The sequence below is a fragment of the Panthera tigris genome, chromosome D1 (assembly GCF_018350195.1).
Source record: "Panthera tigris isolate Pti1 chromosome D1, P.tigris_Pti1_mat1.1, whole genome shotgun sequence".
NCBI lineage: Eukaryota > Metazoa > Chordata > Mammalia > Carnivora > Felidae > Panthera > Panthera tigris.
Genome location: NC_056669.1, coordinates 106,730,824 through 106,745,307, shown reverse-complemented (window position 1 = coordinate 106,745,307; position 14,484 = coordinate 106,730,824). Strand labels below are relative to the sequence as shown.

At 59.8% G+C, this 14,484-nt stretch overlaps 3 protein-coding genes across 5 annotated transcripts; 1 reads left to right on the top strand and 2 right to left on the bottom strand.

Annotated features, from left to right (window-relative positions):
• Nucleotides 1–942: 942 nt before the first annotated feature.
• PRDX5 (peroxiredoxin 5) lies at nucleotides 943–4,849 on the bottom strand. The gene is made up of 6 exons (XM_007092091.3): nucleotides 4,401–4,849; nucleotides 2,537–2,671; nucleotides 1,664–1,795; nucleotides 1,538–1,576; nucleotides 1,308–1,369; nucleotides 943–1,198 (listed from the first exon to the last, which is right to left on the bottom strand). Exons 1-6 carry the CDS (start codon nucleotides 4,593–4,595, stop codon nucleotides 1,093–1,095), a joined length of 669 nt encoding a protein of 222 aa, XP_007092153.3. The 5' UTR covers nucleotides 4,596–4,849; the 3' UTR covers nucleotides 943–1,092.
• Nucleotides 4,850–5,239: 390 nt separating this feature from the next.
• Nucleotides 5,240–6,132, top strand: TRMT112 (tRNA methyltransferase activator subunit 11-2). The gene is made up of 4 exons (XM_007091906.3): nucleotides 5,240–5,381; nucleotides 5,465–5,566; nucleotides 5,703–5,792; nucleotides 5,876–6,132. The coding sequence occupies exons 1-4, from the start codon at nucleotides 5,304–5,306 to the stop codon at nucleotides 5,981–5,983; spliced, it is 378 nt and encodes a 125-aa protein (XP_007091968.2). The 5' UTR covers nucleotides 5,240–5,303; the 3' UTR covers nucleotides 5,984–6,132.
• On the bottom strand, nucleotides 6,080–14,266 carry ESRRA (estrogen related receptor alpha). Of its 3 annotated transcripts, none has more exons than XM_042958246.1 (7): nucleotides 14,087–14,266; nucleotides 12,236–12,572; nucleotides 8,811–8,927; nucleotides 8,536–8,664; nucleotides 7,955–8,122; nucleotides 7,586–7,855; nucleotides 6,080–7,134 (listed from the first exon to the last, which is right to left on the bottom strand). In XM_042958246.1, the coding sequence occupies exons 2-7, from the start codon at nucleotides 12,558–12,560 to the stop codon at nucleotides 6,875–6,877; spliced, it is 1,269 nt and encodes a 422-aa protein (XP_042814180.1). In that variant the 5' UTR covers nucleotides 12,561–12,572; nucleotides 14,087–14,266; the 3' UTR covers nucleotides 6,080–6,874. The 3 variants fall into 3 exon arrangements, with proteins under 3 accessions (XP_042814180.1, XP_042814179.1, XP_042814178.1); XM_042958245.1 differs by lacking the exon at nucleotides 14,087–14,266 and adding an exon at nucleotides 12,934–13,434; XM_042958244.1 differs by lacking the exon at nucleotides 14,087–14,266 and adding an exon at nucleotides 13,069–13,434.
• Between the last annotated feature and the right edge of the window lie 218 nt (nucleotides 14,267–14,484).

The window sequence follows — 14,484 nt, the reverse complement described above, 5'->3', positions numbered from 1 at the left end:
CGCACTGGATGACTACATCTGAAGACGCAGTTCTAAGTATCTGCCCTCCTCAGGACTATGCTCCTAAACACAGCAGGGGCCTAGTAATCCCGCCCGCTGCCAAGTGCAAGGCTGCCCAGGGACAAAAGGCAGAAGCCCCAAAGGCAGGGCCCGGAGATAGCAATGGCCTCCCGGACCCCCAGCCCCTCACAGGACACCCAGCACTGGTCAGGCCTCACCGGCATCTTCTTCCCCACACAGCTCACCTAGACTCCCCTCCCGGGAAGCTTTCCTGGACTCAATCAGTACTGCCCCCAGAGACGGTGCCCTTTGTACCCCCGTCAGGTGGTCTCAAGGCACCAAGAGCCCTTTTGGGCTGAGGGTGCTCCTGGGAGGGGTTCAACAGAATCTACGAGAACGGTGGGGCTAAAGCTTGGCCCAGGTGGTGTGGGTGCCTCGAGCCAAAGCTCCCACCCGGAGGTTTAGGGTCTGAATGAGATCAGCCAAGGGTCGCCTGGGTGGCTCAGTCGGTTAGGCGCCCGACTTGGCTCAGGTTGCGATCTCGCGGTTTGTGCGTTCGAGCCCCGCGTCGGGCTCTGTGCTGACAGCTCGGAGCCTGGAGCCTGCTTCGGATTCTTTCTCTCCTCTCTCAAAAGTAAATAGATAAACATTTTAAGTGAGATCAGCCAACACCCAGAGATCAAACCGTGGCTGCGAGCCAAGCTCTGTCCGCCTAGAGCCCTTCCAGATATACTGCCTCTGCACAGACCGTTCTTTCCCTTGTTTTTCAGACCACTGGCCCTTTCTCTGCTTCCTAACACTTCACTCAAAGGCTCTCCCCGACTGTCTCCTCAATTACATCAGGGTCCCCCATTAGCACCCCTTCAGCCCCTGCCCATAGTCTCACAGCCGTCACTGTCGTCAGGCCTGGCCCTCACCAACCAGCAATACACAACCAAGGAGTAAAGGTGAACCAGAAATGTTTATTGCAGAACTTTGGTCCAAGTTCCCATCCGGGAACTGGCCCCTCTTGGGTTTGGACCGGAGCCCTCTGTCCGGGGCTGCGCAGGTGAGACTGGGAAGGGGAGAAAGACTATGTCTGGGCCCAGGGTCTCAGAGCTGCGAGATGATGTTGGAGGCCAGGCTGCAGGTGAGGCCTGTACCATCCGGTTCCACATTCAAGGACTTCACTACGCCATCCTCTACCACCATGGAGAACCTGCCAGAAGGAGAGACCGGGCCAACTGCAGCGGCCTGGGCCTGGAGGCTGGGAATGGAGCTTGGAGGGGCGGCAGGGGAACCCCACAGGGGGACCCTCCCACTTTTACCTCTTGAGCCGGCGGTTTCCAAAGAGAGACACCAGAGAATCATCTAGTAACAAACCTGTCTCCTAAAAGGAAAGGCAGAGACAAGACCTAGAAACTTCCAGAACAGACCAAGCACCCCCACCCCACCCCACACACACCCAGCTGCTCCCCGTATTAGCCTCCAAGTTCCTGTATCCAAAGGCTGGCAGAGGGATCACCCTCTAGGGTGGGGGTTGCAGGGGTACACTCACCTTCCCAAAGGCCCCTGTGGGGTCAGCCAAGAGCCTAACCTAAGGAGGAAGTAAAGGTCAAAAGAAAAATCCCATACCTGGCCCCTGACCCCCCTCCCCCCCCCCCCCACAGCACCCACACCTCACCTTGCCTCCAGAGTTGTGAGCTCGTCCCCACTCTTCGGTGACAAAGACATCATTAACGCTCAGGCAGGCTATCACCTGGACCCCTTTGGCCTTCAGAGCCTCAGCCTGCTCCACAAATCCTGGCAGGTGGGTCTAGGAGGGGGAAACGAAGGGTCAGCCCGGGGATACTTGCCTCGGCTCTTCAACCTCCCCTTGATCTCCAGGCCACCCTCACTTCCCTCTCTGACACCTTTGATCCAACAATGAGAAGCGTGTAAGCCACACTTCCTTCTTGCCTTGGCCACAAGGAAGCTCGGATCCAAACTTAAGTGGTCTGTGGCCACCAGGAACTTCCTGTGGACAGGACTATAGTTTATTTACCCCAGTCCCAAAGGTCTTCCGTAGAGCCCCTCGCCGGCAAAATCAATAAGAGATGTTGGATTTGATTACAAAACCCTTTTCTCCCACATTCCTGGCACCACTACTGTTTCACAGCCTCCCCAGATTTTCTGAAGGTTCTGGTGTCCTTCACCTGCCTACTTTTTAAAAAAAAATTTTTTTAATGTTTATTTTTGAGAGAGAAAGAGAGAGAGAGAGAGAGAGAGAATGGGAGAGGGACAGAGAGAAAGGGAGACAGAATCTGAAGCAGGCTCCACGCTCGGAGCAAGCTGTCAGCACAGAGCCTGATGCGGGGCTTGAACTCACAAAGTGCGAGATCGTGACCTGAGCCCAAGTCGGACGCTTAACCGGCTGAGCCACCCAGGGGCCCCTCACCTGCATAATCTTGTTGCAAACTGCCCTAGGACTACGCGGAAGACCTACGAACAACACAGACGAACAACACAGACGTGGGCACAAGACTCCAACTGCGGAGTCCCAGAAGGCAGGTCTCACCTTGGAACAGCCAGGGGTAAAGGCCCCAGGGACTCCAAACAGCACTCCCTTCTTGCCCTTGAACAGCTCTGCCAGGTTCACCTTGTTCCCAGGTTCCCCTTCGAAAACCTCCACCGAAGGGATGGCCTCTCCTACCTAGAGGGAAGGATTTGGTAAGGAGTTAGTTGGTTACCTGGTAAGTTACCAGGGGAGATTGACTAGATGAGGAGGGAAATGAGGGGGTGCATAAGGGAGGCCAAGGGTAGGGCGAGAAACCAGACCTGGCAATTGCTCCTGGTGGATTGGAGTTGACAGAGTTGGAATGTCCCAACCTGTCCAAGCTTCCAGAGGTCCCTCCCTGTGACCCTCCCCTCCCCACCCCCACCCGCCAGTTACTCCCAGGTTTCAAGGTGGCCCTATTCCTTTTACCAGCCTGTTGGTGACAACAGAAAAAAGGAGAGAAGGCCTCTCTGGGTGTTGCAAGGGATTGAGTCAACAACCCACTTTTCTGACCATAATGAAGTGGGATAGATGGGCAGGGGAGGAAGGGCAAGGGCTCCATTTGGGGGTGAGGAGGAGACCGTGGCAACAGGAGGGAGAGGACCCCGGCCAGGTCTGAGCATCCAGCCCCCAGGAAGAGAAAACGGAGGGCAAAGGAAGGTGAGAAAGTTGCCTGTAGGGAGGGGGGAGGGGGGGGGGAGGAGACGGGGTTGGGAGGGAAGTATAAAATAAAAGGAATCTCTCGGGGCACCTGGGTGGCTCAGTTGGTTAAGCGTGGGACCGATGATTTCTGCTCAGGTCACGATCTCAGGGTTTGTGAGTTTGAGCCCCGATTCCGGCACCGTGCTAAAAGCGTGCAGCCTGCTTAGGGATTCGCTCTCTCCCTCTCTCTCTCTCTCTCTCTCTCTCTGTCTCTCCCCCACTCTCTCTTTCTCAAAAACAAATAAATGAACGTTTTTTTTTCAACTTTTTTTTTTTTTTTTTTTTTTTTTTTTGGGACAGAGAGAGACAGAGCATGAACGGGGGAGGGGCAGAGAGAGAGGGAGACACAGAATCGGAAACAGGCTCCAGGCTCCGAGCCATCAGCCCAGAGCCTGACGCGGGGCTCGAACTCACAGACCGCGAGATCGTGACCTGGCTGAAGTCGGACGCTTAACCGACTGCGCCACCCAGGCGCCCCTAAATGAACGTTTTTTAAAAAGGAATCTCTCAAAAGGGATGGATTAGTCTGCCTGGGAGTGTGTGAGGGCTTCGTGGAGCCAGAGGAGGCAAGCAAAAGAAGGGCGTGTCAGGGATTGGGAGGAGGAGTAAGCAGGAGGAGGAGAAGGTCTCAGAAGAGTGTGGAAGGGGAAGGAGGGGGTGGTTGCAAGGAGCAGGGGATGGTTCCAGATGAGGGGTGAAAGACTCGGAGAAGAGTGGGAATTAGCCACGGGAGAAGTGGAATGGGGGGAGGCACAATATTGGCTTTCACAAAAAACACTTGTTTCAAACGATGGGTGAAGAACGATGCCCTGCAATAGAACAAAAACGTACAAGAGGGTACGGGGTTGGGGGGGGGGGAGGGACATGTATGGGGGTTGAAAGGGGGCCCTGGACAAAGGAGATGGTTCCAGAAGGCGCAGGAGGCCATGGTTTTCAATCGCCTGAAAATGGTGGAGACCCGTCACAAGGTGTCGCAGGGTGGAAGTGAAAGGGGGACGGGTGGATATGGGGCATGCACGGGGTCTCGCTGAGGGGGATGAGGGAGAACTACGGAAGAGTCCAGCGCGGCGGGCAGCGGTCCGGAGGGCAGGAAAGAGGGTGATTCTCCTCCCGATCACCGGGACGGAGAACACTGGGAAGACGGGCGGGAGGGGAGGTCGGGCAGAGCCCGGCCAGCGGTCACCTTGATTGGGGCCATAGCTGGGGCGGCGCTTCTGAAACCGCAGGCCCCTCCGAGCGTCCACTCCCCTCCTCGTCGCCGATACCCTCCTGCTCTCGCCGCCGCCGCCGATGCAGCCGACCCGATGGCAGTCGCCCGGACGAGAGCTGAGCCCGCCCTGCCACCTAGAAGACGCAGCCCAGCCAACTGCATGCCCATACCAGAGGCCACAATCGCTCCGCCCCCAGGCCCGAGCCTCGGCAGGAGGCGGGGCCTGGCGCTAAGCGCCCCCGCGGGACCCCGCGAAAGGCGGAGCCTCGGCTTCGCCCGCCCCCGGCGAGCCTCCTCCACCGCGCAGGCGTAGGGGCCCGTGCAGGGGCGGCGCTCCCGGGACGCTACGCTCGGCTTATTTACATTTGGGGCTGGACCACGGGGGCAGCAGCCAAGGGGCGGAGTTTCCGGCGGCCGCGCAACTTATTTGCATACAAGGGTGGGGGTGTCGCTGTTTTGATGTGCCTCATTTACGGATTCCTGCAGTGTTTCTTTTCCTTAACCGGAATTGAGGGGCGGGAGACGAGGGTGTCAGGCGCCCGCGTGGGAGAAAAACATGGCTTATTTTGCATTCAACGGAGTCCCCTGCATTGCGGCGGCTTTACATGTGATTTACACTATGCATGATTTGTAGCGAATGGAAACCACTGGGCCTGCGCCGTAGCCATCACCTGCCGAGACGCTTCCGGTAGCAGCGCGTGATTCGACCAAGCTTTTTCCAATACCTCTCCGGCTAGCACGAGAAGCTCCAGCATTCCGTCACTTCCGCTCCTCCAAGCCGTCCAATAGGACAGAGACTGGAGCGGCCCCGGAAGTGATGCCACGGAGTTTCTAGCTTTTTCCGGTTCCGGCCTGGGGAGATTCCGTTTTGGCGACATGAAGCTGCTCACCCACAACCTGCTGAGCTCGCATGTGCGGGGGGTGGGGCCCCGTGGCTTCCCTCTGCGCCTCCAGGTATCGGCCGGGGGCAGTCTCGCGCCCGTGTCCTGGGGGACCAGGATCCGGCCCCGGCCTCACAAAACCCCTCCGCCCCGCAGGCCACCGAGGTCCGCATCAACCCCGTGGAGTTCAACCCCGACTTCGTGGCGCGTATGATACCCAAGGTGGAGTGGGCGGCGCTTCTGGAGGCGGCGGATACCGTGAGGACCCTTCCCCACGCCCGTGCTCGCCCTGAGTGGGGGGGGGGGGGGGGGTGGACGGGGTCGGTGTCACCGCAGGCCAGGTAGCCTGGCAAGGGTCGGCATGCCCAGAGGTGATTTAGGCCTTTGCCCACAGTTGCACCTGGTCGAGGTACCCAAAGAGCCGATTGAAGGGTATGAGCATGACGAGAAGTTTCTGAGGAAGATGCACCACGTGCTGCTGGAGGTGAGAACCTGCCCATCGCCCGTTTCCCCGGCCAGTCAGGCCGATGCTTCAAGTGCTTAGCTCTGTGTCCCGCTTTCCCGCAGGTGGATGTGTTGGAGGGCACCCTGCAGTGCCCAGAGTCTGGACGTCTGTTTCCCATCAGTCGTGGGATCCCCAACATGCTGCTGAGCGATGAGGAAACTGAGACTTAATCGTGCGAGTCGCTAGTTTTTCATTCTGTAATTGTGTATATCTTAGTTCAAGATCATGTGTATCCCCAACCCTTGAGCCAGTGATACGCAAAACAGTGTTCTTGAGCTCGATATATTTTTTTTTTCTCATTAAAGGTTCAAAACCAAAAGCGGTTTCTCTTTGCAGCAAATATACATTAAAATAGAGTCTCTGTACAGCCAAGGGCTCTGGGCCCTGGCTTGCCCTATGTCCCTGCACCTCCCTGGCCAAACCCAAAAATAAATATAGTGTTATTGCTCTGCAGGGCATAGAGGCAGTGCTCCCCCTACCCCCTGAGGAGGCCGGGTGGGAGCTGATGGGGGGGGGGGACCCTGGCCACCCCAGGGGTCCAGGGGCTGGAGCCTGCTTGGAGTTATTGCTTCAAGGGGGGGCAGTAATGCCCAATGCAAATGATGAGGAGAGGAGCGAAGGGGGCAGGGGCCTTTGCTCTCCAAAAACCCCTCTGCTCTGGAGAGGGGGTTGGATTAAGCAGCAGCAAAAGCATCACCCACTGGGAGACTGTGGCCTCCACTCCCTTCCCTCCCTGAGATCAGGCTTCTGCCCCCCCCCCCCCACATACGTCCCCTGCAGCCCCCTATGGCTTCCGCAAGGCCCCCTTAACACTCTGGGGGCACGTTATGGCTTGCAAGGGACAGCACTGTGCCCAGAGCCTGGACACACACGTTCCCAGCTTCTAAGACCCCCTGGGAGGGGGGAGGGGAGGGCGTGGGGCCCGCTCCCAGGGGCTGATGGTATTGCCCTGGCCCTGCCAGCAGGCTGTGGCTCTGCCCAGACCCCAGCTCTGCCCCCTTGGGGCTGACCCCATACTGGGCGGGTCCTGCCAGCACCCCCACCCATGCCCACCCCTTGCCTCAGTCCATCATGGCCTCGAGCATCTCCAAGAAGAGCTTGTGCATGGGCACCTTGCCCTCCAGCTTCACCCCATAGAAATGGGCCAGCACTTTGCCCGCTGTCTGGCGAAGGAGTGGTAATGTGAGCAGCAGCCTGCCTGCCCGCCGCCGCTCGGCACCCCCTCCGGGGCCCGCCCGGCCTGCTTCGTACTCCAGCAGGGCCTCGTGTAGAGCTTCTCGCAGCTGCTCCACGGCCTCGGCATCCTCGATGTGCACAGAGTCTGCGAGGAGGGAGGAGAACGAGGCTGACGTGGGCCAGCTCCAGAAAGGGCACGGCCAACACCTGCTTGGGCACCCTTGGATGGGGCCTGAGAAGCCAGGCACAGGTTCGAGGGGCTGGCTGGGGCACCAACTCCCTGCCCCTGCCCATGAGCCAGGGCCCGCACTTCCCCCCCGCCCCCCGCCCCGCCCCCCGCAACTATGGCCACCTCTTGTCCTCCCCGCCTTCCCCTCCACTAAATCGTTCACCTTTCCACGTGAGGACGACACTCGAGCTCAAAACCCTACATGCGGTTCCTGGGCCTGCCCTCGCCTTCTTCGTGACTTTGAACAAACCACCCTTCTTCCCTAAGCCCCAGTTTTCCCGGTCGGCAAGATGAGACCGGGCCACCATCAGAGCTGCAAGCTGGAAGGCCTTAGGGAGACCCCCGTCCCTGCCTGCCCCGGACTCACCTGAATTGGCAAGGGCCAGGGCTTTCAGCAGGACATACTCCTCACGCTCCAGCCTCAGGGCCTGTAGTCGCCTCACCAGCTGCAGCAGGGCAGCCCCGAGTTCCCCCAAGCCGGCTGCTCGCGCTCCCTCTTCATCCAGGACCAGGTCCTCGGCGAAGGCCAGCTCATCCTGCAGTGGCAGCGAGCGCTGGGCCACGCCCAACACCAAGACCTCCATCCATACGCTCTGCAGCACTGACATCTGGTCAGACAGGGACAGTGACGAGAAGCCTGGAGGATAGTGGGAAGCAGACCTGGCTGAGCAAGTTCGTCAGAGCCAGGCGTGGCCTGGCCTACACAGGGAAGCCCCACATCACCTGGCCCCTTTACCTGGGATGCTCTTGGCCCAGCTGATGGTGACCACGATCTCTCGGTCAAAGAGGTCACAGAGGGTAGCCACGGCCGGGAGGTGTCCGTCAGGGCCCGCTGGGTCAGGCATGGCATACAGCTTCTCAGGCTCAACCACCAGCAGATGGGACACCAGTGCATTTACTGGGGCTGCAGTGACAGTTGGAAAAGGCACTCGAATGCATCACCTTGCAGGCCCCTTCGGGGTCCAGCATCTTCCCAGAATTCCTTCCCCGATGGCCTTCTGAGGAGCCGCTGGCCAGCCACTCTTGGGACACCTGTCTCCAGGAAGGGCTCTCACTACTTCCCAGGGGAAAGCCAAGTCCACGGCCAAGTTCGGAGTGTGAGAAAAACCGGTCCCTGTGCCCAGCTGTGCGACCCAGGGACTGGTGACAAAAAGGTATTTTCAAACACACGTCTTCAGGGAAATGGGAACAGACGAAGGGAAAATTGGGGTCCTGGTGCCCAAGATAACCACTGCTCTGGGGGCACCGACACCTAACGGGCCTCTCGTGTCCTGGCCCCACCCCAACCCTAGAGCTCCAAGGACCTCCAGCTCTCACCGGTTTTCCGAGGGCCTCCAGCTCCCGCCAGGGGTCCCGCAGGGAAGGAGCCCGGGAAGGGCAGTGGGTCCACCTCTGGCCGCCGCTTGTACTTCTGCCGCCCTCCCCGCACACGGTCCAGACGCACTCCTTGAATTGCAGGACAGCGCTGTGTCCACGGGACTGGGCGGGGGGTACTTGCTCTACAGAACCCCCCTGCCCAGTTGAGTCCACCAGAACTGCCCAGGCCTTGCCCACCCCAGCCCCAGGCACCCGGGCCCCTGCCCAGCGCTCACCCTCCTTGAGCATGCCCACCCGCAGGCACTTGGTGAAGCGACAGGCCTGGCAAGCCTTGCGTCTCCGCTTGGTGATCTCGCACTCGTTGGAGGCCGGACAGCTGTACTCGATGCTCCCTGCCAGAAAGAGGCAGAGCTCCAGTGGCGGCCTCCCAGGGCCCAGAAGACAGGAGAGCCCCGACTCCCGCCCCCTCCCCCCGCCCCGGGCAAGCGCAGGTCTAGAGAGAGCAGGGGTGCCGGGAGCGGGGCAGTGAGGGGAACGGCCCCCCCTGGGCCCCTTCCCTGGGCAAGGGAAGCCTGGGACCGGGGGAGCCAGGAGGCTGATCTCCACCCCGAGCCTCTTGTCAAGCTGCATCTCTGGGCCCTCCTGCCCTCAGCTGCTCTCCTCATCTTACTCGGCCTAGAGGAGCATCTAATGCTGCGGATCGTGTCCTGCTCCTACAAACACGAACGCTTTTTGTCTTTTGCCTCTAGAACGCCACATTCCTGGGGTGCCTGGGTGGCTCAGTCGGTTGAGCGTCCAACTTCGGCTCAGGTCATGATCTCACGGTTTGTGAGTTCGAGCCCCGCGTCGGGGCTCTGTGCTGACAGCTCAGAGCCTGGAACCTGCTTCGGATTCTGTCTCCTTCTCTCTCTGCCCCTCCCCACTTGTGCTCTGTCTCTCAAAAATGAATAAACGTAAAAAAAAAAAAAAATTTAGAACGCCACATTCCTGGTTTCTCTTCCATTGGAGAACCCCAGGGCTGCCCTTGGACCCTGTCCCCCCTGACTCAGATCCCATAGTGAGCTCACCAGTCGCGGGCCTTCCAATTTCTATCTCCAGACCCGCGTGAATGCTAGACTTCTATTCTACTGCCTCCTTGACATCTTGTACGTCTAGAAGGCATTGCAAACTTAACCTGTCCTAAAAGGAGCCCCGGACCCACCAGTCCCAACACCCGCAGCTCCATCCGTCCAGGTCCTCGGGCAGAAATCCAGAAGAACATCTCCTCTCACACCCAAACCGAACCGGTCAACAAAGCCGGGGCCAGCTTGACCTCCTCGTAGGTTCCAGACGCTGACCCGTTCTGCCCGGGCACCCGCTTCTTATCCTCGACCCCAGTTTACCATCACCTCACCGCACCTCGTGCTGGTCGCCTCCTCTGTCCTTTTCTCCTTCAGCGAGTGTGGACACGGGTGCCAGAGGCAACCCCTTAAACTCAAGTCAGATCCCGCCCCAACCTTGCTCAAAACCCTCCAGTGATTTCCCTTCCGGGTTAAAGCCCGAGCGAGGCCGATGAGGCCTACAGCCCCCCCCCCCCCCCCCCCCCCCCCTTGCTGTGAGAGTGTCAGGTGCCCTTCTGCGGGCTTCGGCTGCTTGTCCCTGCCTGACGGCTTCTCAGCAGCTCTCCGCACCAGCTACGCACGTAGGCATCTTCGTTCTCTGTCTTCCCGCTCTGGCGTCTGCTTCATGACGGCCAAGATCGCCGAGCGCGAGAACAGGGCCTGGCTGTAGTGCAGGTCCTAACAACTGGCTGAATGAACGCGTGGTGGCCCTCCCGGTCCCATGGGGCTACCACGAGGCCTGAGTGACGCAGCCAGCCAACGCGCCCTTGGCCCGCGCATTCCTTCCCACGGTGTGCCTTCTCCTATGCCCCATATCCAGGCCTGCGTGCACAGCTCAAGACACCTCCTCGGGGAAGACCTCCAGGAGAGCCCCCAGCCCGGCCAGGTTCCTTGGCACACATCCTCCTCGTCCCCCTGCGGCACGTGCAACGGCCGTACTACGACACTTCTGTGCAGCTCACCATTTTCTCGCTCCCCTCTGCTACAATGAAAGTGGCTTCAGGACGGGAGCGGTTCTGCCACCGTCCCAGCTAGGTCCCCACGCCTGAAACAGTGGCCGGGACAGCCAAGCGCAGGTCTGTGAGGAACAAGGGCTCTGGAGGCCCATCCCGACCCTACCACTTACCGACCGTGTGACCTCGGGCAAGTCCCGTACCTAAGCCCTCAACCCCTCAGTTTTCCCAGCGATAAAACCAGGATAAAAACAGGACTTTCTACAAAGATGGCCGGTGAGAACTCAAGGGAATATCGCAGTTAACACAGGCAGCATGGTTCACAGCGCCCAAATGCTCAACAAGTGATTGCCACTGGGGCGCCTGGGTAGCTCAGTCAGTCAAGCATCTGACTCCAGCTCAGGTCCGTGAGTTCGAGTCCCGCGTCGGGCTCTGTGCTGACAGCTGAGAGCGCGGAGCCTGCTTCGAATTCTGTGTCTCCCTCGCTCTCTGCCCCTCCCCGCCTCACGCGCACGCTCTTTCTGTCTCTCTGTCTCGCAAACATAAAAACATTAAAAATCAAAAAAAAAAAACAAAAAAAAAACCTTGCTATTTACGGCTAGCGCTCAGTAAAGATTTGTCAACCGAGTCAACGGAGAGTGAAAGGTTCCAGGGTGGGTAGAACCTGTTAGTTCACTGACCTTCAGAACCAGAAGAGAGCACAAGTGGTTTTAGAGCAGTGGGTCTTGGCCAGATCAAAACCCACTGGAACGTCACAACCCACTGGGAGCCATCAGTCTGAAGTTTAGTTATAAGTCATAAGCAGAGGCAGCAGTCAGCAGCGGACCTAAATCGACCCAAGTTCAAATCCCGGTTCTGCCATTTTCTACCTGTGGGACTCGAACAAGGTTTTAAAAAGCTTCCTGGGCCTCCGCCATGGTCCCAGTGCTGGCACCTTATGGGTTGCCGGGGGAGTAACAGATCAGACGTATAGAGGGCACAGTGCCTGGCTTAGGGTACGCCCTCAAGAAATGCTCCCCAAAAGTACACGGTATCTAAGCCCTGAAGTAACCAGTGATTGCCATAAAAACAGAAGGAACGAGCACATCTCAAGTAATGCTTATTATGTCTCCGTCTTGCTCACTCATGTTTTGCTAGGTTTTCCCTGAGTGAGAAGAATTCAGCAAGAACTGGCAGCAGGCCTGTTTTACCTAAAAAGTCTTTTTAAAGTTAGGTGCTGAAATGTGACGTAGCTGCTCTCAGTTACCCATAAAAACCTGCCTTGTGCTGCTGCTGCTGCTGCTGCTTTGGGGAAATCCACCAAAGGGGAATGTTCTATGCTGCTGAGAGGTGAGCAGCTGCCAGAAGCTAGAAGAACATTTTGGAGCGGGCAGAGTCTGCCTCAAATTCTTCAGAGCCACTGTGGAAGGTGCTAGGCCTACAGTACCCAGAAACCTAAGAAGGCTTCCCGAGGCCTCTCTCACATTCCACCTCCAATCCATCAACACATCCTGGTGGCTTTCACTTTTTAGCAAAATGGCATTCCCAGGAGGTAGGAGGAACCCGGGAACCCCAAGTTGTACCGCAGCTGTCTGGGGGCCTACTGCCACCCGTTGGGGGACTCTAGGCCCAGAGGGCAAAGGGCATAGGAGTGTGGTGGGGGCTCACCCTGGATGGTCCTCTTGAAGAAGGCTTTGCAGGCCTCACAGGACGCCACACCATAGTGGTAGCCGGAGGCCACATCCCCACAGACCAGGCAGAGGCGTTTGGGCAGGGAGCTGAGCACCAGCTTCCCACCACCCTGCTCGCCAGGCCCAGCCCCCTCCCCATCCTCCTCTTCCTTGTGGCCTGGGAGGCAGCGGGTGGGAGCTGGGCCAGGGGCCAGGGCCACTGGGGGCTCGGTCTCGGTCTCCGAGGAACCCTTTGGGCTGTCGGGGCTGGCTGGCTCTGCCTTGATGTAGAGAGGCTCAATGCCCACCACCTGGCTGGACATGGCGCTGGTCACCTGCAGGGAGAGACCTGTCAGGTCACAGGGAGACACTGGGATGGGGGGTGGAGACACCGTGCCACCCGGGTTGCCCAACCCCAGGCCTAGAGCCAGGCTTCCAGACTCACTGAGGGGGAGGGAAGGGGGGCAGAGTCCAAGGAAGGGCTGCCCATGAAGACGCCCCCCCCCCCCGGCTGTTGCTATGGGAACAGAGCCTCCAAAGCCTCCAGGGCCTGTAACTGATGGCAAGGTCTCCTACTTGGGATCCCGGAGGAGGCCTGGAAACTCCTTACTCCCACTCAGAGCCCGGAAGCGGGGTAACCTTAGTCCCCAGGCAATCTTCAACCCCTTCTGGAATCCCCAGCCAGTAGCAAGGTACCTCTCAATTTTCACCAGATGTTGGGGACCTCGATGATCTCCCCCTCACCTGGGTGTCCTCCATTCAGAAGCGCAAACCAGGCACACAAGGGCAGTTGATGTGCTCACAAGTGTGGGTTCACACACTCCCACTCACCTGGGTTCTAGGTGTCTTCACATGCTCACACATGCTCACTCTCTGCGGGGCACTTCCCATGCCTCACCCATGGCCTTCCCCAGACCCCACCTCTCACTCGTGCTCCCATTAATCTTCACGCACTCCCCCCAAAGTTCACACCCCACAAACAAAGTCACACTCGAGGCTCACAATCACCCCACACACACAAACTCACTCCCACTCACCATGCCCCCCACACCGACACACACTGGCATAGACTTCTGGGAACGCACTCAGAGCCTTTCCACACCTGACACACCGCCCCTCCTGCCCAAGCATGCCAATCCCCTGCCCACCGGCGGACGCGGCTCCACCTCCTTACACCCCACCCCACCCCCAACCCCCGGGAAGCACATTCACTCTTCCATTCCCGCTGCCGCAGAATCTTCCACCTCTGGGGCGCCCCGCCCCCCCCCCCCCAACCTGCGCACACCTACGGGAAGTTGCCTAAAGTTGCTTCGCCTCCCCTCCCCCTCCGCCCGCGGGGGACCTCTATCAGGTTATCAGGAAGTAAATGGGGAGCGCCAAGGAGGAGGAAGTTCTCCCCCGCCGGTGCGATGACCTTTGACCCAGAGAGGAGGGTGGCCCAAGGCCCCTTTGAGCGCCCCCACGTGGTCTTCAAAGCCCCTTCTCCAACAGGGAACCCTCCCTATCTTCCACCCCGGCCCGCCCCTGGGACTTCGACTTGCTCCAGGTGCCGGATTGAACCCTGCCCTGGGACTGGACCCGAGGCCCAAGCCGGACCCTGGCCAGGGCCTGCAGCCCGAGCCAGAACCGGCCCCTGTCCCGGGCCGACGCACTAAGACCTGAACGCCGGATCCCGCCCAGACCCTAACCCCGTCTGGCTCTCGACCCGGTCCCAACCGTGACCCGGGCTGGTCCTGGAGCCGGACCCGCCCGGAGCCCGCCCCCCCGCCCGCCTCCCAACCGCGCTCGCACATGGCCCCCGCGCCCCGCCCGTCCACCCCCCCAGCGGCGCTCCCCTCCGCCCCCGGACCTGGGGCTCCGGCAGGGCGGGCGGGCAGGCATGGGGGCCGAGCGGCCCGGAGCGCCGGGGTGAGCCTGGGGCCGCGAGCGGCCCCTCCTCCGCCGCCTCCTCGGGCCGCACCGCCCCGCCGCGCCGCGTCCCCTCACTCGGCGGCGCCGCCGGCGGCTTGTAGGACACAAAAGGACATCGCGGCCGCTTCCTACTCTGCTTCCTCCAGCTGACAGCGGGGGTGGGGCCGGCCGTGCGCATGCAAAGCAGGGGGCGGGGCCCGGCGCCCTATGCTAATCAGACAAGTGGGGCAGGCAGCGCCTGCGTGCCCGGACCGGTCGAGGCGGAGCCGGCGAAGCCAGAGGGCGGGCCTTCATGAAGGTCCCGCCCGCCGCCGCCGAGCCAGATTGGCGCACTCG

Excerpts from the sequence above, each read along its gene's own strand:
- PRDX5 (XM_007092091.3), bottom strand. The coding sequence starts at position 4,595 with ATGGGCATGCAGTTGGCTGGGCTGCGTCTTCTAGGTGGCAGGGCGGGC. Across the intron at positions 1,370-1,537 it reads CCACAGGGGCCTTTGGGAAG|GAGACAGGTTTGTTACTAGA; the intron begins GTGAGTGTACCC and ends CTTTCCTTTTAG. Across the intron at positions 1,199-1,307 it reads GGAAACCGCCGGCTCAAGAG|GTTCTCCATGGTGGTAGAGG; the intron begins GTAAAAGTGGGA and ends TCCTTCTGGCAG.
- TRMT112 (XM_007091906.3), top strand. The coding sequence starts at position 5,304 with ATGAAGCTGCTCACCCACAACCTGCTGAGCTCGCATGTGCGGGGGGTG. Across the intron at positions 5,567-5,702 it reads TTCTGGAGGCGGCGGATACC|TTGCACCTGGTCGAGGTACC; the intron begins GTGAGGACCCTT and ends CTTTGCCCACAG. Across the intron at positions 5,793-5,875 it reads TGCACCACGTGCTGCTGGAG|GTGGATGTGTTGGAGGGCAC; the intron begins GTGAGAACCTGC and ends GCTTTCCCGCAG.
- ESRRA (XM_042958244.1), bottom strand. The coding sequence starts at position 13,128 with ATGGGAAGTGCCCCGCAGAGAGTGAGCATGTGTGAGCATGTGAAGACA. Across the intron at positions 12,573-13,068 it reads TGAAGACACCTAGAACCCAG|GTGACCAGCGCCATGTCCAG; the intron begins GTGAGTGGGAGT and ends CTCTCCCTGCAG. Across the intron at positions 8,928-12,235 it reads CTTCAAGAGGACCATCCAGG|GGAGCATCGAGTACAGCTGT; the intron begins GTGAGCCCCCAC and ends TCTTTCTGGCAG.